Source organism: Plutella xylostella, chromosome 10 (genome assembly GCF_932276165.1).
Source record: "Plutella xylostella chromosome 10, ilPluXylo3.1, whole genome shotgun sequence".
NCBI classification, from domain to species: Eukaryota; Metazoa; Arthropoda; class Insecta; order Lepidoptera; family Plutellidae; genus Plutella; species Plutella xylostella.
In genome coordinates this window covers 587839-608189 of record NC_063990.1, presented here as the reverse complement: position 1 = coordinate 608189, position 20351 = coordinate 587839, and the positions used below count along the sequence as shown (strand labels likewise).

Here is a 20351-nt window from a genome sequence, read left to right as displayed (position 1 = left end):
GTTATATTGATAGATAGTGCACATATTTGTAGCCATGTCAAATGCCATGCCACCCATAAGTCTACAAATCACAGTAGGCAAACTGTTTGTTTATAACAATAACTGAGTTAGCGGCGGCGCGGCGGCGGGCGGCGTGGCGTATTGGTATAGTATGCCGAGTGTTAACAGTTTGCTATAATTGTAGTTTTGCGCTAACTCTACGCAACTTACCTCACCGAATGAACAAGAGCGGTGGTGGCGTAATGGATAAGGCCTCGTCCTCTCAATCGAGAGGTCTTGGGTTCGAATCCTGGCCTGTACCAATGAATTCTTTCAATTGTGTTTTCAGTTAAAGCGTTTAAGTACAATAATACCGTGTGCTCTTACGGTGATGGAAACATCGATCGTGAGGAAACCTGCACATCTAGATTCTAGATATGTATCCTAAGTGCATTGTACTCCTCCCAAAACGGCGATATGGTTCGCAACCTATCACGTGAGTACAAATGTGCTGCGAAAAGTGGGTGGCGCGCTTGTGAGCCACCTCTGACTACCCTTTCGGGGATTACAGTCGTGAGCGCATATGTATGAACAGTTTTGCTACTGGGAATGGGAACGCAGCCTAACTCATCCAACCAGATCCTCTTATTCAGCTGTAGGTGAAAACAAGTTATAAACATTTGTCGGCACGCCCTCTGTCAGTGAGACATGCAGTAATGTAGTGAGGGGGCGCGGCCGCGGGGCTCTAGGGCCCTCACACCGGCGTCTACAGGCAGATCCCAGAAACAGATACAAAATAAGTGATGTTAAGTATACTATTATTGTATGTAGATTAAGTTTAGGGTACGATGGGACTGTCATCGTCACCCCGTGACAAAAGTCCAAAAATAAAAACAGATAAAAAAAGTATACTGAATGTTGTAAGTGTTGAGATTTATGCATAGTAATCATTCAGTAGGGTCTCACAAGGAGTTGAGTGCCGTGAATCTGCCCGCAGACTTAAATTCCTAGTTTAGTGGACTGAAAAGTGTGATTGCCAACTATTAAATAAAAAATTAAAAAGGTAGTCTATACCGGTGACCTATTAACCTAGACAATGAAATAATTTTATTTATTTATTTCAAACCCAATATTCCTTACCCATCATTAGTATTATAACTAACCCATCTCTTTTATGTAAGTATACTAAGTTCTACTAAGTAGCTGCTACAAAAAATACAGTTCCAAAACATACCTACTGCAAGGGGAGCAATCAAAACTTTATTCCACGGCCGAGATCCATTAATTTTAAAGTTTTTGAAACGAGAGCCGGTGCCAAGAGAAGAATAGGCGACGCTGTGAGGTGAAAAAACCCTATTACGTCGTTTGAGAACGCAATCAATCGAGGGATACTCCGTCGGATTCAATCGCTTGCAGCGCCCCCCCCCCCCCCACCTGGGGGGTAAACAAACAGTGCCCCCCCTTCCTCGGGCGAGAGGAGCCCAATTTCAACCCCCCCTTTCACACTGTTTGCGGCTTATGCAACCTTTGAGAGTATATTTTTAGGGCGTCGGTAATATTGTCTCTGGATCTAACTAGTAGGTGAGCGCTGTTATGTTTGACCCATTTCTGGAATATAACGAAATAAATAATCTGAAATGAAAATGTCTATAAAATTATATACAGAAGGTACCTTGTGAAATTACCTATTATGTTGAGTCGTATGGTATGTAAAAACAAAACTAAAAATTAATTTAATCAAACAAAATAATGCGAAAAATACCAAGTTTATTTATTAAACCAACACAATATATCAAAAAACCAAACCACAAACAGATGACGACTCTATTAGTTACAACCCCCGAATACACAACTCAATATCATCCCCTACAAAATCGGCCATAGAATCTACTAGGGGTGACTCCTAGCACCTCTCATCACCACCACCCTCTTTGTCAGCCTCCTTCCTCTCCTTGGCCTTCATCTTGTCCAGCACGGCCTGCATCTCGGGCCACGGCGGGTACTCCTGGTGGATGGTGATGATCTTGTGCACTGTGGGGTGCCGCAGGTCCATCGTGCGCGATACGTTGCTGTCGCGCGGGTTCCAGAAAACTAAGTCCACCTGGAAGAGGGTGCTGGTGAAGTGTGGCTGTGCTGGTTGTAAGATCTTTAGAGGATGTTTATTTATTTATTTTATTTTATTTATTAGCGAAACAAACAGCATTATTTTAAAAATAAATTATCACTAAAGAACTTACAACTAAAATGCCAATTACATGTTTCGACTATACACCAAAATATAAGAGCTTAAATATTTTAAATAACTAAGGTATCTACATTGAAGGCCAAAAAATATCATAATAATAATATATATACAATTATGAAATTAATATATGTATACAATTATAAAATTAATTAATTTAGAATAAGACTATGATTACAATTTACAAAAACAAGGAATTTAAAAATATTACAAAATTTACATACGCAAGCGGGGGTGAGTGTGTGTGTGTGTATGTGTGTTTTTGTATGTATGTGTGCATGTGTGTGTATGTGAGCATGTGTCTGATGAAGTGTTTGTGGGAGACTAAATGCAGTTTGTCTGTAAAATAATAATACTGTTAGATAGGTATTCCTTCTGAATTCTCAGCGATAATTTGCCTGACGTTATTAATGAAAATATTTCTGGATGTTGCAAATATGTCAAGACTGCTAAAGTTTTTATTATAGGTTGTCATTATTCTTTTTAGAGCGTTATTAGCACAGTAGTTAGTCTGGTAAGGCAGAGGTTTAAAAAGTGGAGTTACTCTGGTACGCTTGATTGGAACACACCATTGCAATGAAGACAACAGTTCAGAACAATCAATATTGGCATGAATAATGTCATACAGTAATTTCATATCCGATGTTACACGACGGTTTTCCAAACTATCCAGACCATAATATTTTTCTAGGTATTGGTAATTATCTTTGTAGAAAATTCGTTCCCTATATGCCAGCTGTCTAATAAATTTGTGTTGAACTGCCTCAATTCTTTTCTTATAAACCTCATACTGGGGTGACCAAACTGGTGAGCCGAATTCCAGGATGCTACGGACATGAGTTATATACAGAAGTTTAAGAGTTTCTGTACATGAAAATCCACGACCTATCCTCATTATGAAACCCAACATTTTATTAGCACGAGTTATTATGCTACTAATGTGTGCATCAAACATCATTTTGTTATCCATGATGACACCCAAGTCTCTAATTTTGTCTTTCTCCGTCAAAATTGAATCAGCTATAGTGTAGCTATGTAAAATTTTATTAGTTTTTCTACTATAAGATATTTTAAAGCATTTTTTAGCATTAAGTTCTAATTGGTTTACCGTACAATAATCCTGTAGACGTATTAAGTCATTCTGCAATCTGTTACAATCATTCAATGAATCGATAACAAGGAATAGTTTTAAATCATCAGCAAATAGATTGAAGTGGGCATTTTTAAAGCATTTGTAGATGTCAAAAATGTATGCATTGAAAAATAGTGGTCCCAAAAGTGAACCCTGCGGAACACCAGAGCTCATTTTGACTAATTCAGATCGTGCCCCTCCTACAACCACTGATTGGCTTCGATTGGTGACATAAGATGTTACCCATCTCAACAGACTGCCATGTACACCCATGACGCTAAGTTTCGACAAAAGCACGTTATGGCTCACTTTATCAAAGGCTTTTGAAAAGTCGGTATATATAGCATCCACCTGATTACCGCCATCAATATTATTCAGTACGTAGTACGATGACTGTAACAAATTCGAAACAACCGACCGTTTGCGCATAAAACCATGCTGGTTTTCTGGTATGTTCTTAGTTATTAATGGATAAATTGAATCATAAACTATTTTCTCCAATAATTTGCTTATACACGGCAGTACAGATACTGGACGATAATCAGTAGCCCTTGATTTAGATCCGCCCTTAAAAATGGGTGCAACCTTCGCTGTTTTCCATTTAATAGGCATGATGCCTTCTGTTATTGATCTATTGAACAGAATACACAGTGGGACAGCTAAGGATTCCTTGCACCTAACAATAAAAATCGGTGGGATGTTATCAAGACCACTTCCCTTATTTATGTCGAGTTTACCAATGTATCTTTTTACTATATCCGGTGTAATCTTGATAGTTCCTAAGCAATCAGTATTCCAACATTTTTCATCACATGCGGTGAAATGATTATTGTTGTCTACACTATAATTATCATTGCCATTAAAAACACTACCAAAATAGTCTGAAAAACAGTTAACTATCTCTGCTGGTGAGTTTGCCACATTGCTCCCACATGTAATTCTATTAGGAATCGACGAAGTGCCCTTTTTGACTTTAACAAAGGACCAGAAATTTTTCGGATTATCTAAAATGTTACATTCAGATTTAATAGTAAATTTCCGATAATCCTCCTTAATAAGTCTCTTTTGTCTAGTGCGTAATAGAGCAAACGTATCATAGTCACGGGGATTTTTGTAGAGCTTATACAGTTTATGGTACTTGGCTTTTTCCCGAGTTACTTTTCTTAGGTTATGAGAGAACCAATGTGGATAACCCTTAGCGGGTTTTATTTTAGTGGGAACATGATTACCTATAATTTCGTCAATTATATCATAAAATTTATCTACTGCTGCATCTAAATTACAATTATCGAATTCAGTTTTCCAGTCAATATTAATTATTTCTTCATTTATAACATCATAGTTTGCTTTAAAAAATTGTTTTATATAAGATTTAGTTTTTATATTGGAACTAGGCAAGATGTCAATATGCAAAGAAAGAGTTGGATGATGGTCATCTTCTTTCACCAGTGACTCCGGATTCTTATTAACAGTGATATGCATGTTGCTAAACACTAAGTCAAGGATTTTATTTGACTTATTTGGAATTGCATTAAATTGGTCAAGATCAGCATAAGCCATAGTATCTAATAATGCCATACTGGTTTTACCACTAAAACAGTCAGTACTGCACACACCTAAGCGATCACAGTTCCAAAATATATTTGAGCAGTTGAAGTCACCTAGCACAATAAAATCATCATTAATATATTTATCTCTGTAAATCATAAGAGCTTCAGTAAACTCTAGCATCTGCTCATGGTGATTTGGACCTGGTTGAACATAAACACAGCAAATATGTAGCACTCGTGAACCTGCCAGTGACATTTGCAACCATATACTGTCAACAAAACAAGACACATCAACAACGGAAGCGTTCAAGGACTTTTTTATCCCAACCATCACTCCTCCACCAGTAAGCGCGACCGAAGCGAGTCTATCCTTTCTAAAAACATCATATTTACTGATGTCGAAAAGTTCACCATCATGAAATCCATCATTTAACCAACTTTCTGTAATGAAAAAGGCATCACATTCTAAATTTAATGTACTGAGGTAGAAGTCATTAATTTTAGTGCGCAAACCGCGCACGTTCTGGTAGATAAAATTGAATTAAATTAAAATATAATCAATAAATAAAAATTGCAATAAATGTCAAATCGCAGCGAATCCATATCCAATGAGAGTGGTTTATTTATTTTACAGACAAGCGTAAGGGAATAGTGTGGTGAGTTGTGTAGTGGGTTGTGTTGTGTATGTGAGTTTGCGTATGTGAACATAATATAACGATAATAAACAACAATAATAACTACAAACAAATAACACTCAGAGCAAATATTTAATTTGGAACGTTCCGTGACAGTTTTGACAGGTCGTCCTCGGAACTTATCAGTGTTTTGTCCGCACCGTCGTTGCGCCTTACAAATATTCTGCAGTTTCGCACCCAGACATACTGAAACCCCAAGTTCTTACACAGCGTCTTAGTCTTCTTTAACAGGAGTTTGTTGTTAGGCGTTAGGTGCTCGCTCACGAAAATGTCTGCAGATTTTCCAGGCAGTCCCAGTGCATTTGAAGTAAGCCGTTTTTTTCTGGCAGCAGATATCAGACCATCTTTAATGAGCTTGGATTTTAATTTAGCTACTATTGAGCGGGGACGGCCATTGCCTGGATTAAATTGAGCTACACGACTGACAAATTCCACATCAGCGCTATCCATTGGAACGTCACATGTCTTAGCCAGTTTCAACAGCATTGACTGAAGATTCTCATCTTTAGTTTCTGGTATTCCACTTAGCTCAATATTAAGCATTCTATATCCTTGCTCTCGATGCTCGTTATCATTTTGTATTCTCTTTACGGTATTAGTGAGTTCAATTATATTCGATTCCAGTTTTTTTATCGTAGAGATTTTTTTATCATGACTCAGGATCTTCTTCTCGACATCAGTAATTCTATCACTCGTATCCTGGGTAGATTTCCTTATCTCCTCCATATCGGTTCTTATGCTTTTTAAATCATCCTTGATAGTTTTAATTTCCTTTATTTCTTTATGAATTTCTTGTAATTCTCTCATCAACGATTCAAGATTAATGTCCTTGGTACTTGGACTACCATTTCCCATCCTCCGGGTAGTTGGCCTTGAAGACATTTACTTAAATGATTGGTGATTGCGTAAAATGGGACGTCTTAATAACACGCTACCTCAGAATAAGGATTCGCGGTGCAGAAACAAAACGCAGCTCTCAAATTTTAATCTGGTCACACTAAGTGCTGTCAAATGCCACCTGACAGCCGTCAGCTGGTCCGAGTTAGTGTGAGTGCGTGGGTTATGCGTCCGATATTCTATTGTTTTAGCAGTACTATCAGTGTGTGAGTGAGAAATTCAAAACCAAAAACTAAACAAAATGTTGCTAAACTTGGTACCTTAATCCAGCGCAAGGAGTAATTTTGAATGGAAGTGAAACCAACGTTGGAATTATTTTCTTTACTCGTGAAAGCGATGGTAGGTACAATCTTTTTTTTCTCAATAAGAGACGAATGACGACATGGGTATACTATGGATGGAATTCTAACTACGCTACGCCACTAATTCAATTCCAGTAGTTGTATATCATAATGAAACACGAACCTTATGCTTAAAGCACCACAGCGTATACCCGATAACAAGGAAAATCGAGATAGCACAGCAAGTGATCAGCGGAATGATCTCCCAGTACACCCGCAAAGCGTAGCCCAGTCGGAAACGGTTCGGGATCTTATAGTTAGGGTCATCGTACTGGTCAGGCGGTATCAGCCTCATAGTCCGCTTCTTCAGCAGCTCGGAGCTACGGACCCCGAGCATGGGAGTTAGGACCCGGGAGGACAACACATAGTTCCCTCTGGCTAGCAGAAGGTTGATAGGCGTAAGACGCACAGGGCCGCATAGAAATTTGGATATCATTATCGGATTTTAAATTCGTTTATAGTTTGGTAGGTATATATTTTCGGAGAAAGAGTAAAGTAATAGGTCAATTAGTTTGTTTCAAGTTTGTTTTGGTTACTTATGTGACGTTCTTTTGATGTGACCAAAGAGTTGCTGACAATGACATATTTTTTTAAGATCGTTGTTGAAGTTTTCTTATTCAATGAGGATGAATAAATGCATGTTTTATTAAAAGTTAAACATAATAATACTCAATCTTCCAATCATTAGTTGACTAAAAGAAACCCTAAAGTTACCGTAAACAGGGATATTTGTCATTAATCTTCCTAATTCTTGTTCCTTGCCTCCATCAGCCGATGTAGACTGCAGTTCTGCGACTTATTTGGCACCGTGGAAACTTCCTTTCCACCGTTTAGGAAACAGAAGTTAGGAAAACAGTTTCCTTAACGGCTTATTTTATCGTTCTACGTACATCTTACTGATGCCCATGTGATAACCTCATTTTAAAAAGCAGAGAGAAGAGATTTATCATGGCAAGAAGCGTCACTGCAAGTGTTTTTTTCCTCTGTGGGCGGGCATAAATAAAAATAATAATTTCATAGAGAAAAAATAAATAATTTATTTGACATTAGGTACCGAAAAGATCATAAAATTAATTTACTAAAATTAGAGATTTTCTTCAGTTTTTACACAACAATTGAAATTCCAGTGCTGAAAACTACATCAGTGAAAATTCACCACGTAAACGTATTCACTTGTTTCAAGAACTAAAAATACAATAGCTGTATATAATACGTATGCATAAAGAACCTTCCGGTTACTTCAGTCTGTAGAGCAATAACCACAACATGATCAGCGTGCGTGACACAAGGCGCAAGATTACACGATAAATGTTACATCTGGATCGCGTATATAATAAATTTGTTACTCTTTTCATAACCATTTAATTTAATATATTTTCTTACAGAACAATGTCTGCGACTCTGCGCACGCCGCGCCGCCGCTTCTCCCCTCGCGCCAAGAGACGCTACTACCACATCAAAAACTTTCTCAAAAAAACTTTAGGTATGCCCTTTAAATAACCTCTTCACGAAACTGGCATAATTTGACTCCCCTTGTCTAAAGATATTTGTGTTTTAGGTAATTCTTCTCAAGAGGATAGCAGTAGAGACAAACAGAGCCTTTACCTCGATGACAAACAATGTCAGGACCTACCGTGTTTGCGCGACAAGTCATCTGAAGAAGTGATCTACGAGGGATCTCGAGAGTCAAAGAAAAGAAAGCCGAAGTCAGAGTATGAGCGGGAACACGAGTCAGGCGGCTCCGCCCGCTACCACTCCGAATGCTACGAAGGAGACGCTACTCGATATCTACACAAGAACACAAAATTCAAATCGGAGAGTTATAGCATTCCTTACAAGGAAAAGAAAAAAAGGAGAAGTAAACATACGACGCGATACGACCCGTATGACGATGAGCACCCGCTTTACGCGGCCGAGGCCTCGCCGCATCTGTCCAGCAGCCACCACGCCGCCACTCACAGGAAGACCCACCTGCATCTCACTACATCCGGATACAGCGACCTCAGATACGAGAAGGAGTATAAGAGACACCGAGACTTGGACGAGCGGCAGTCAAAGGATAAGAAATCAAAAAAGAAACATGATAAACACAAAATTGAATATGAAAGATACGAAGAGGAACCGAGACGACATCGAAAAGGGAGTTCTATTCTAGATCATGATTTCATAGATGACATAATAAAGAGGCAATATCAACATGTTACCATGTTCAACTCACAGGGTACTGTAATGAGTCAGATTTCAGCGCCAGTGTGTCGGGATCGAGATCTCGCTCTACAGGAGAGTATACTTGAGGCTCATGACCTGTGCTCGTGCATGTTCGACCGAGAGTCTCCCCGCGGAGACCGGCGGAGCATCTGCGACACGCGCCTCTACAGCACACACAAGAAGAAACATCGGTCTAAGCATTGCCGTAAAGATAAGAAACACGAAGACAAATACAACGATATGTCGCTTGACTTAGTTCCTGTTAAAGAAAAGTCCAGTCCGAAGACTCGGAGGAAAATAGACATGGACTCTACAGCAGAGGTTCCTCCTTCGCCGAGGACGAACCGACCGCGGCTGAACCTGCAGGCTCACTACCGCGACGACGACGACAATGACGTCACTCCCAGCGACTCTCCCAGGACGGAACAATGTAGGCGCGACCAGTTCTTGGCCGATCAATACGAACACAACCTAAGAGAAATGGAACTAAGGAAAAGTTATAAATCTCCTGAAAGATATCAAAACGAGTATCTCCCGACCCATGATTTGCATTCATTCGTTGATCAGAGCCAAAACGTGCAAATAGAGCAAATGGATACTCAGGCGAATTTTGTGACTCCACGGGATCCAAATGACCACACAGGTGAAGCTTTAACAGAGATTAAAGATATACTGCAGACTTTCTTGAACGAAATAAAAAAGGATGCTCAGGCGTATTTGGCAGAGACTCAATCTCCAGAGGTTATAAGAAAAGATCACAATCTTGAAGTTAACACTGAGCCGCCAAAAGTGATTGAAACTGTTCAAGTACAAGTGCCGAGTCCTCCAGTCACGGCCGCGCCCGCTCCCTTCCAAGCGGTGTCATCACAAGGTCCATCCACAAGCTTCCAGCAGTTTGCATTCAGCAAGAACAGTCCCTACCAGGTGGCACCACCGTTCAGCCCGGCCTGCTTCCCCATGATGTGCCCGCCGGCGCCCTACCTGATGCCTGGCTCCGGCTACACTTTCCCTTGCGTCACCAGCCTGCACCGCACGCAGAGCCGCCTAGACAACAAAACTGAACGAGCCTCCGATAGCTCCAAAGAAAAGATCGAAACCACCAACACTGATGAGCTATTGAAACAGATATACAAAATAGTTGCACAGAATCCAAAAGGAACAGAGGCACAAAAGGAATCGAGAGCCGTTGAAGAACAAAAGGAAAGTACATCGGATTCGGAAAGTAATGGTAACGCGGTTTCTGTAAATGGTGCAAAAGAAGATAAAAAAAGTTTGCAAGAAATATTTAATCACGGTCCGGACGGAAGCTTCGAGTCTCAGCAAGAGAGGTTCAGTGCGGCCGCCACGCGCACTGATTCTAACCTGTTCGACGATTCATACAAAATGAAAAAGGTATTGTTACAGCTTATTATATCGTTTCGTTTTATTGCAATTTTCCATATTGTATAACATTTACAATCTGGTGAACTTTCTTTTCTAACGCCATGTCAGAGGGTATAATTTATACCTTATTTTTTTCAGAGAAAATCCGGAATATTCGGGAAAATCATCCAGTCTATCGGAGTGTTTGGACTCGGGTTGTTTAAGAGCAGGAGCAATATTGAGGAACGCAGTGATCACGGCAGACACCAGCAACGTCACCACAAAGAGCGCAGCCGGAGTCCGTGGGCCGCGCGGCGCGACGCCATCAAGCGGGAGTTCCAGGAACTGCGGAGACAGAAGGGGTCCCGGTCACCGAGCCCGCGGCCTCCGCCACCCCGCACCCCGTGGGATTACAACACACACCCGGCCCCGCCGCCCATACACCCGCCACCGCACCCGCAACCACACCCGCAACCGCACCCGCAACACACTGGCTACGAGTATCCGCCCCCAGTTCACTACCCTGTCCCGTCACCTGATCAACCTCCACCGTCCATGTATCCCCCTCCACCGCCCATGATGTACGAGCCGCAGCAGTCACCCACAGCTCCACCATACTTCAACATGCAGCAACAGTACCACATGCAGCAGCAGCAGATGCCATTCTGCCTGAAGGAGGTCGAGGTGAAGAGCATCGGCACGCAGAGCCAGGTCAAGTTGAATATATTCAAAAAGTTCAAAAATAAGAAAGCAAAGTCTCCCAGAGCGAAGTGGATGCCGGACAACGACGTGGAGCCGCCACAGTACAACAAGCAGTTTATGAAGATGCAGCAAGCGATGCAAATGCAGAAGAAGCAGATGCAAATGCAGAAACAAATGCAGATGCACCAGAAAATGCAGATGAGGTCTGAGGAGTCTACTCCTCGGGAGAAGAGTAAAAAGCCGTTTAATTTCCTAGAAAACGAGTTTTTGAAGACTCGCGAAAAGGTTGCGAGGGATTCAGAGATTCAAGGGGACTTCGTGAAGACTCTCTTCGGCAAGCCCCTGGCCCGCGGCGCCAATAAGGGCCCCAGCTGGCTCAAGTCCATATTCGAAAAACCCAACTTTGACTGCACCAAGCCGGGAATTAAGTTTTAAAGTGTCCAGCGTAGTAGTGTAACAAAGTAATATGTCCAATGTCGTTAAATTATAGTGTGTATTGTTGAGTGCTGTTTCGTTATTATAATTCTATTTTCACTGAAATTATTATTTTATTTTTATTTAGGTTTTAGGTTTCGCCCGAGTCTCAGACAGTAGCTGTAGCAAATTCATACAACATAAACTTTATAATAAAACATAAGTTTCCTCCCGCCCTCCAGGAAAATAACCTGTTGAGTTCCAGTGGCCATAACATCCAAGTCCGCGTTGTTCTATGGGCCATAAGCCATGAGTTCGTCCAACAATGTTTAAAGAATGTTCTGTCATTTGAACCAGTCAAGACTCCGCACCACTTCTGTGGCCTCTTCTATACAACCCGCGCAAAGTTTCTAGACACCTGGCCTAAAAATCTACCCCACTCCCTCTTCCCCGCGCGAGGCCCCGCTCTCGTCCTTTTGTAGCGTTAGCATAAGAATTATCAGACGATTAACAATAAATATTTTTTATCGCATACTTTTTTGTTACTATTTTAAAAAGTAGGTAACAACTTGAATACTTGAAATGTATAAATGAAAAAATATGAAAAAATGTTTATTTAAACTAAAGATTAAGAAAGTTACAAAAAGTTGCAGTGTTTGGTAAAAATTAAAAGGTGGTGATATAAACAGGGCTACAACACTAGGCTAGGCCTGTGTCGTGGACAGTCAGGACTTATACAGAGTGTTGCAAAAAGGGTATAAAACTTTGTTGGTCACGTGACTTTTTACTATGGAGAATGATTTTTTGAAATTCTGATTTCAGTTACGGGCTTAGATATACCATGCTGCACATGTAGGTTTGGCTTAGTATACCCTTTTTGCAACACCCTGTATAAACATATATTTATACATTTTATTACAATATAACAAAAGTCAGGTTTTTCGCATGCGGGATTTTTGATAACCCGCATTTCATTCCCAAATTTCAAATATCGGGGCGCTACATGTATATTATGTTTACGTTCTCGCAACAATTTTCTTTATAAAATTAGTTCATTAAAACTGCGCAGTATGGGGAGGTTTATTATTTTTCCGAGCTTAATTATTATAAAAATACTAATAGCAAAGAGGAAGAAAATAAATATTTTTAAAATATCGATATTACTTTTTTTGCACTCAGTACTAAAGACAAATGTCATTTAACCCAGGTGTCTAGTTATCTCGCCCGCCTTGTACTCCCAAATCTGGGAACAAGTATACTTGTATGTCGGTGAGTACTTTGGCTGAACCTCTCAGAAAAGTAGGTTGGTACCAACAATAACGTTCCTTGGACCAATTTGGACCTGGACCCCCTGGACCTTTCTGTTTGATTTTGGTTTCATTGGCCCAAGACTACTCTGTCAATCACAAAAAGATCAGAAACGTCACTATTGTGAGTTGATGAGTTGATTCATTAGTTCAAATGTATAAAGAAGAACAACTTTATGACTGCGGCGGTAGCGAGGGTGGCTAATAGAGAGATGGATTATAGAAGTGGTTGAGAAGTGGTCACAGGAGAAAAAACTAAAAAACTTCTTGATTCTGTCAGCATGACAGCAAAAAATATATTTTGAAATCATTTTGAAATGAAATCATGTTTAAAAATTACTGTTTTGAAATAAAGTGAACAACCCTTTCAAGATGAGTTGCAACATGAATCCGTGCTCACCTGCTGTGAGTATTTCATTTATGTTTTCCAACTAGTACTTAGTACCTAGCCTTCTAAATACCATCTTAGATGACCCAATAACCCATTCGTCTCATCATTAATAATATCGTAAATGAATCTTGTAGTTTACACTATCTGCATAGGCTTTCTTGTCTTCAGTTTGGAGGTCAGATGTGTGACCAATCGGAGCTATGCAAGGGCCGATGCCAGCGATACAAGGCTTTGGAAAACTTCCTCAAACGCGTTGCTTTTAATCTTGGTAAGTATGAGCAGGAATTCAGATTATACGTAATTTGAATGTAACAGTAAATGACATATTTTAATCATGTATAATTTTAGGTAATTCCCCATCGCAGACTGAGGTGAAAGTGATATCCTGTGTTCCGGTGGACGTGACCGAACTGCAGGAGCGAATCTGCACCCTGGCGAGAGAGTTGGAGCGGGAGATCCGAGAAAACGAAAGATTAGAGAAGGAACTAGACGAAGAGATCAAAGCTAACGAGGTGCTGCAGCTCGCGCTCGACTGCAAGAAGACGCCCGTGATCTGCCCGGCGCTGATCGACAGCCAGCGCGACGGCGCTGCCTTCCTCAACCGAGGACAGAAGTGTCAGACCAATGCCGCTACACTCTCCCAACCCTCCGTCTCCCGCACTCCCTCCATACTCCCCAACACCGCAGCTGCTACAAAAAATAGTATAACAAACTTCTCAGCTTTCCAACAACCTATAAACTTGTATGGCAAGAAGAAGAGCAGAAGGCATCACACTCATGCTGTGTACAGGACTCATCCTACGTACTTTAGAAAGAAGAGGGCAATGACGCCGAGCTTGAGAGTGATGTTCAGCAGCAACTGTGTGCTGGATAACGCTGTGTGTGGCGAGAGGAAAGTAACTACCACCCTGAGTAGCATATCGGTCCCGCTGTGTCGCGATGTGAGCTCGCGGCAGACGACCGCGGGGATGGCCACAGGGGTGGCTGCGGGGGTGCAGGGGGAGACGCCCTCCCCTCGAGGGGTATGCTCGAGCTGCGGGGCATTCCAAGACCTGGACCTCTGCCCTGCGTACCGCCATATACCTTGCGAGTATACCTCAAACGATCAATCCTACTACGATGATGCAAACTACGATGTCATTCCTGTCAAGGAGAACCGGGCCAAAATTGAACTGCAGTATCCATCAGGAGCACAATCAGTACGATCTTTAATGAGTCGGCCAAAACTCAAAATCTCTAGAAAACATCAAGTCAATCATTTGGTCAAGCATAAAAAGGTCAAAGGTATTAAGCCAAGCCACACTTCTTCCACCTTACTCCTCCTTCCTAGTAGTCGCTCGTTGGTTTGCAGAAAGATGTGCACTAAGAAAGCTAAACATTCCGGATCTATATACAGGCTGAATACATCTCAGAAATTGAGCACGATCGTAGACAAGCTGCACGAAGCAACCAACACGGAATCTTTTACCATCACCAACACCGCTCCCGACGAAAAAACGCAAAATGGAGCTCTCACAGAGATCAAGGGTTTGATACAGTCTTTCCTGAACGAGGCTAAGACGAGCCTGGTCATGCCAGACACTAACAAAGAAGTAGCTGTGATAAAGAAAGACATGACAGAAACGGTGACTCAAACGAACATCCTTACAGAACCATCTTACAACATGTGCCAATGCCCTCCAATGGCAGGAAGCTATATGGTTCCACCACTTCCACCGCCTGGATACGCCTTGATGCCGGCGTGTCCACTGCTGCTGCAGCAATCCCCTCAGCACCCCTTCTGCGCAGCGTGCTTCCGTCAGCAGCCACAAGCCAGCTCGGCATCGACCAAGAAGGCAAGCGGCAGCAAGATGAACACCGAAACCGAGAAGCTAATCAAAGAGATCTACGAGTCCGTTGCACTCAACGTGGCTATTCCAGAGGGCGCCCCCCCTCTCATGCTGAAACATAAGTCGAGGAGGAAGACTTCGTCAAAGCACGGAGACGATCCGTACAGACACAACAAGGCCCCAAAGCGAAGTTCCAACCGTTCGTTAAGAACATCGGTAACGAGTCAGAAGCGCATGACTCCCGTACCCTCAGGACGAATTCAAGAGGTCAAAGAGGTTCGGCACCTCACCACCGAAGGTCGCAGGATGACGATCGACCATGAGCGGTTGGCTCGCGAGCGGCGTCAGCTGATCAAGGAGCATCTGAAGAGCATGCGGGACCGCGACAGCGAGTTCCTGGATCTGCCGGAGCGGGAACGCGTGAGTGCCGCGGCGTGCGACCGCAGCCGCGAGCTGTATGTGAACCAAGACCGCATCGCAGGGTACGCACAGGTAGCACAGACCCGTATGGCCGGCTACGCGCAATCCGTGAAAGGAGCTCAGGAAAGGGGTCGATACGGGGCGATGTCGGCGCCTGTTAGACCTTATGCACCCGTTCCAGAGCTGGAGTATGCGCCGCCGCCCGCACCTCCTCGTCATCCGGAATATCCGCCGGTAGCGGTCCGACCGGAGTACCCGCCAGTACAGCGGCCACATGAGTATGGACCTGGTCCAGCCAACCAGCCCGGGTATGGACCTGGCCCAGCCAACCAGCCCGGGTATCCCCCCGCGCTGGACGGCGGTGAACGAGACATGGGCAGGTGCTACATGCCGGGGAAACCCTCCCACTATGGGTACAATGAAGAGGAATCTGACGAGTCTTATGAGTCCCATAAAGTAAGTTTACATTTATCAATTTAACAATAAAATGTATATTTACAATGTTTATCATGGTCAATTTTATAATTTAATAATTTAATACACAGCGTACACTCAGTTCTATACATAGCATGACTGCAAGCTCTGATTACAGAATTTCAAGAGCAAACTCTGGGACAAAATGAAAGTAAGCCTGACAAAGAAGTACAACAGCGTGAACCGGAAGTTGAGTAAGATGCGGCAAGACTTCCGGTTTATTCAACCGGAGTTCCAGGAGCCCCAGGACAGCGCATACCGCCCGGCTCACCCGGGTGCACATCCGGGTAATAGGCCGGGCATGAATGCCGGGAGGAGAGCCAAGGCTTCGCCCAAGGCAGCGTGGGGAGACATACTTCACCAGTTGAAATACAATATGTATGACCTATGATGACCGATATCTTTTGGCTATGGGTAAATTTGGCGCATGTTTCTAAAAGCTGTTTTGTCGTAGTTCCGTATTTGTATCACTGAAGCCACAATATGTTGCATTATTTATTATACTCCCGAATGTTATTTTCAATTGTTGTGCTAAATTTCAGTTCAATAAAACATTCAATATAGTTTTGATTTTATTTGTAAATCATAAAAATAAGTTATCAAAAGGAATGTTACCTAAAGCATGAATGACTAGTAGACGCTACACGATCAAACTATCTTCTTCCCGCTTTCAGTCTTGAGGTGTCGGAGGTCGTCTATCACGAATCTGAAACATTAACAAATATTAGAGTCGATAATAACTTACTAAAAGTTGGTAGAAAAAGTATATAAACCCCTCTTTATTCGCTTTGAAGCAGTACTGGCAACATATTACTATCTGCCAAACAACAACAACTTACTTATAAAACAGCGGCACAAGCGGCGCAGTGGCCAAATGCCATAGCGCATGCGCGTCCCAAACGCCCGCCTTCGGTGGAAAGTCCAGCAGCTCGAGCGACAGCGCCGCGCCGGCCAGGATCGTGAAGCACATCATGCGCCATGTGTGCGTGCGTCCGCGCCAGTACTGGAACACCGACCAGGCCAGCCAGAGCACTGAGCCGATCACTCCTGGGGGAAGAAAATTATTGGGTGACTTTATTGTAGTTATACGGGAAAGTAGCGTGTAGTGGCTGGCTTATGGGAAACCTAAAACAAAATACTACTATGAAGCTACTTTAAAGGCGCCTATTATAACTTTCAATGGATCTATGGTGCATTGTACTCATTCAAAAACGGAGATACGGCTCGCATGCCTACGACGTCAGTACAAATGTATAGCGAAAAGCCTCCGGGGATTACAGTCGTGAGTTGTGAGCATTATGTACAGTCAGCTGCATAAGTAACTGTAGGTACATGTACACTTTTGTACCTTGTCAAACTCACAAACTGCCTATTCAAGTATTGACGGTTTGTTATTAGGTAGTTTGATAAGGAACAAAAGTGTTTACTTACTTATGCAGCTGACCGTATATAAGTGATACATACCAACAGCAACATTAACCGCCATGTTATAGTCGTAATCCACTCGCCCCGAGTACAGGTAGGCGACGTGCTCGACGTACCCCAGCACCAGCAGCGCCGCCGCCGCCCACGACACCAGCCGGCTGCCGTGGTTGATCCTGGAGGCAACGCGAGGTTAGAGAAATAAGGGTAAAAGGGTAAGGGTTTCCCATCAATCCTTACTAATATTATAAATGCGAAAGTAACTGTGTCTGTCTGTCTTTCTGTCTGTCTGTCTGTCTGTCTGTTACTCTTTCACGCCAAAACTACTGAATGGGTTTGAATGAAATTTGGTATACATATGGTCTAGACCCTGAGAAAGAACATAGGCTACTTTTTATCCCGGAATTCCCGCGGGAAAACTTTTTAAGGCGAAGCGAAGCTCGCGAGAACAGCTAGTAAATAAATAAAAGCAAAAAGGTTCCAGTCGAGAGAGCTAGAGGTTCCTACTGTTCCTACACCCCCACAGAGACTAGAATGGAAGGGTAAAAATATTTATTTTTATCACACCTTTTTACTGGTTTTTCTGTACCTCCTGTAGGTTGGCTGGTGGAAAATTATTTAAATACTAAGACCAGCTTTTATACATTTCTTAAGTATCTTTGTATTTTTGTAATAAATAATTGGATAAAAAATATTTAAAAAAATTAAAGTTATCCCAACTAGTATTTGTGAATGTTTTAAGCTACTATGTATGTATTGAAACTCCAATGTTAAACTTTAACCCCCTTATTCATAGAGAAGTTACAGAACTTTTTGACTAATAAACTATTTGTCCCTCTCCGACAAAGTACAATTTGTTCTTTGACAGAGAGGGAAAAAACAGTTTATTAGTTAAAATGTATTGTAACTTTTCTATGAATAAGGGGGTTAGGTTATAATGCAATAAAAAGCTCGCGGGAAAACCTATTTAATAAAATATCACACTTGTATTACCCTCAAATAAAAGAAACAATAAAATCTAATAAAGTATATAAATGGGAGTAGGAAGAAGTACCTATTGACAGAGATACTTATGTGAATAGATTGTTTGGTTTTAGTTCTGGTTTCATTATCATCAGGCGTTACACTACGGTTCCACTAACCTGACAACAGCAGCCAGCAGCAGCGCGGTGACCATAGACAAGGCGCAGGCGTAGTCGAGGAACTCCGTGAGCGGCGTGTCCCGGGTGTGGAACACTGTCGACCACAGCCACGCGTTCACGCACACCTGCAAGAAGGTTTGGTCAACTTCAGTGAATTGTACTGTATGTTGAAAATCAGGCTTTTTGGTCCTAGCTAACGTTTGGTAAGCTGTTGAATTCATACCAAGCGGTTTCTCTTCAACAATGAAATGTCTCAGGTTTGATTCCCAGGTGGAAATACTATATTGCTTAACCTATTAACCTAGTATATGTAATTAATTGTAAAAATAGTTAAATATTTCTTTTTTGTATCTAAAGTTGCAATGTATCACCACCGCTATTACAACATGGTTATTATTGAAAAAAAAAAACACTTACAGCAGAAAACATGTGCCAGAATCCAAGCAAAGGTACATTTTTCCTTCTAAATTTCCTTCTGACTTGCTTGTTCATGTACACGTGGAAGACCAGGTTCAGCAGTGAAGCGAAGGCTGAGGCCGGCTCCTGAACTCCGAGGATCCTCACTATCGGCCACTGGAAATAATTATAATGTAGCCAGTTGGATAACTGCATTGGATATCCACTGAATATGGAAAATCAATCTATGTGATGTTGATGGGAAAATACTAAATTTTTTCTTAGCATGTTGATGGTATATGCTTGACTAGAGACTAGATGGCTAGACTAGTGACTAGAGCCTAGATGGCTATCTAGTTGATCAGCATGGTGGCTCTATTGTTGAGGATCCATGTTCAAATCCCAGCTGGGGGCTGTATAATTATATTCTTTTAGAGACACATATTTATTGTTTGGTATTTCCCGTCTGAATGACTGAAACAATTATTTGATGAACAGTTGATGGCAAGTGGCAAGATAATGATAAAACTAATTTTACATACCTTTCCATGAAACTTAGGCACATCAAATCCCCGGCTCTGGAACAGGTTGGTGGTCTTCCACATGCAGTGGTAGCGGCACTCATCGCCGCAGCCCCACAGCAGCAGCCGGCTCCATGTGTCCTGCTGCAGAGCTGCAGTCTTCGTGAATGTCACTTCTGGAGATGGATTTAAATAGGCTTAAGTTATTTTAATGTACTGCCTGGAGTGGAGGGTCAAAGTTTTCATTCAAGAGAGCCAGGTGGAGGTAGGTACTTACAGCCACACAGAGAATAGAGGGTTGGGTATGGTAGGGGGAGGAATATATTAATTCACTAAGCTGATGTAGTTACTAAATATCCTGAGTGTCCTAGCAAGCTATAAATAATATTAAATGGAAATGAGGAAGTGGTTGGACTGACCATAACAGGGCTCTATGAAAAATAGGTGGTTAGCACTTACCATTGGTACAGTTAGCAGTTTTACAACTTTTCACACAATTTTGATAGTACTGAGACCGGTCACCCGTGCTAGCATACGCTATGGCAGTTTGCGAGGCGATGATCAAAGCCAACGCTATAAAGTGCTTCATTGTTTACATTTATTCGTGCGCTGCTATTAACTATACTATGGAGTAAATGAACTATGCAATGATGCTTCTTCACGTTTAGATAGGAATTTTGAATTTAATCAATAAGCCGCCCAATTTGCCGAAACAAAACATCTAGCATTTGATGGAATTATAATTGTTTATATGTAGACACAGTGATTTTATTTATTCAAAATGATTTTGAAGCTGAATAAACTCCTGAAATCAATGAACCCGAACATAACCCGAAACGAAATATAAAAAATTGCACAGCTGTTTTTGACATTATACGAAATGTGCATTCGAAAATTCGAAAACAAAAGTATTGGATATTCTTTTCC

The 20351-nt window shown here is 41.8% G+C and overlaps 4 protein-coding genes across 9 annotated transcripts; 3 read left to right on the top strand and 1 right to left on the bottom strand.

Annotated features, from left to right (window-relative positions):
• The first annotated feature begins 439 nt into the window (after positions 1–439).
• LOC105382911 lies at positions 440–11648 on the top strand. 6 transcript variants are annotated; one of them, XM_048623461.1, is made up of 4 exons: positions 440–475; positions 8222–8319; positions 8395–10436; positions 10566–11648. In XM_048623461.1, the coding sequence occupies exons 2-4, from the start codon at positions 8226–8228 to the stop codon at positions 11541–11543; spliced, it is 3114 nt and encodes a 1037-aa protein (XP_048479418.1). In that variant the 5' UTR covers positions 440–475; positions 8222–8225; the 3' UTR covers positions 11544–11648. The 6 variants fall into 6 exon arrangements, with proteins under 6 accessions (XP_048479418.1, XP_048479416.1, XP_048479415.1 ...); XM_048623459.1 differs by having other exon boundaries at positions 8380–10436; XM_048623458.1 differs by lacking the exon at positions 440–475 and adding an exon at positions 7859–7995 and having other exon boundaries at positions 8380–10436.
• LOC105382950 (post-GPI attachment to proteins factor 3) lies at positions 1946–20040 on the bottom strand. Its single transcript, XM_038117806.2, has 8 exons — positions 19884–20040; positions 19446–19600; positions 18925–19080; positions 18508–18632; positions 17408–17541; positions 16783–16990; positions 16559–16649; positions 1946–2080 (listed from the first exon to the last, which is right to left on the bottom strand). The coding sequence occupies exons 1-7, from the start codon at positions 20011–20013 to the stop codon at positions 16592–16594; spliced, it is 966 nt and encodes a 321-aa protein (XP_037973734.2). The 5' UTR covers positions 20014–20040; the 3' UTR covers positions 1946–2080; positions 16559–16591.
• On the top strand, positions 13075–14432 carry LOC125489101. Its single transcript, XM_048623736.1, has 4 exons — positions 13075–13234; positions 13389–13488; positions 13569–14242; positions 14409–14432. Exons 1-4 carry the CDS (start codon positions 13202–13204, stop codon positions 14430–14432), a joined length of 831 nt encoding a protein of 276 aa, XP_048479693.1. The 5' UTR covers positions 13075–13201.
• Positions 14422–16506, top strand: LOC105382913. The gene is made up of 2 exons (XM_011552892.3): positions 14422–15925; positions 16062–16506. Exons 1-2 carry the CDS (start codon positions 14432–14434, stop codon positions 16332–16334), a joined length of 1767 nt encoding a protein of 588 aa, XP_011551194.3. The 5' UTR covers positions 14422–14431; the 3' UTR covers positions 16335–16506.
• Positions 20041–20351: the final 311 nt, after the last annotated feature.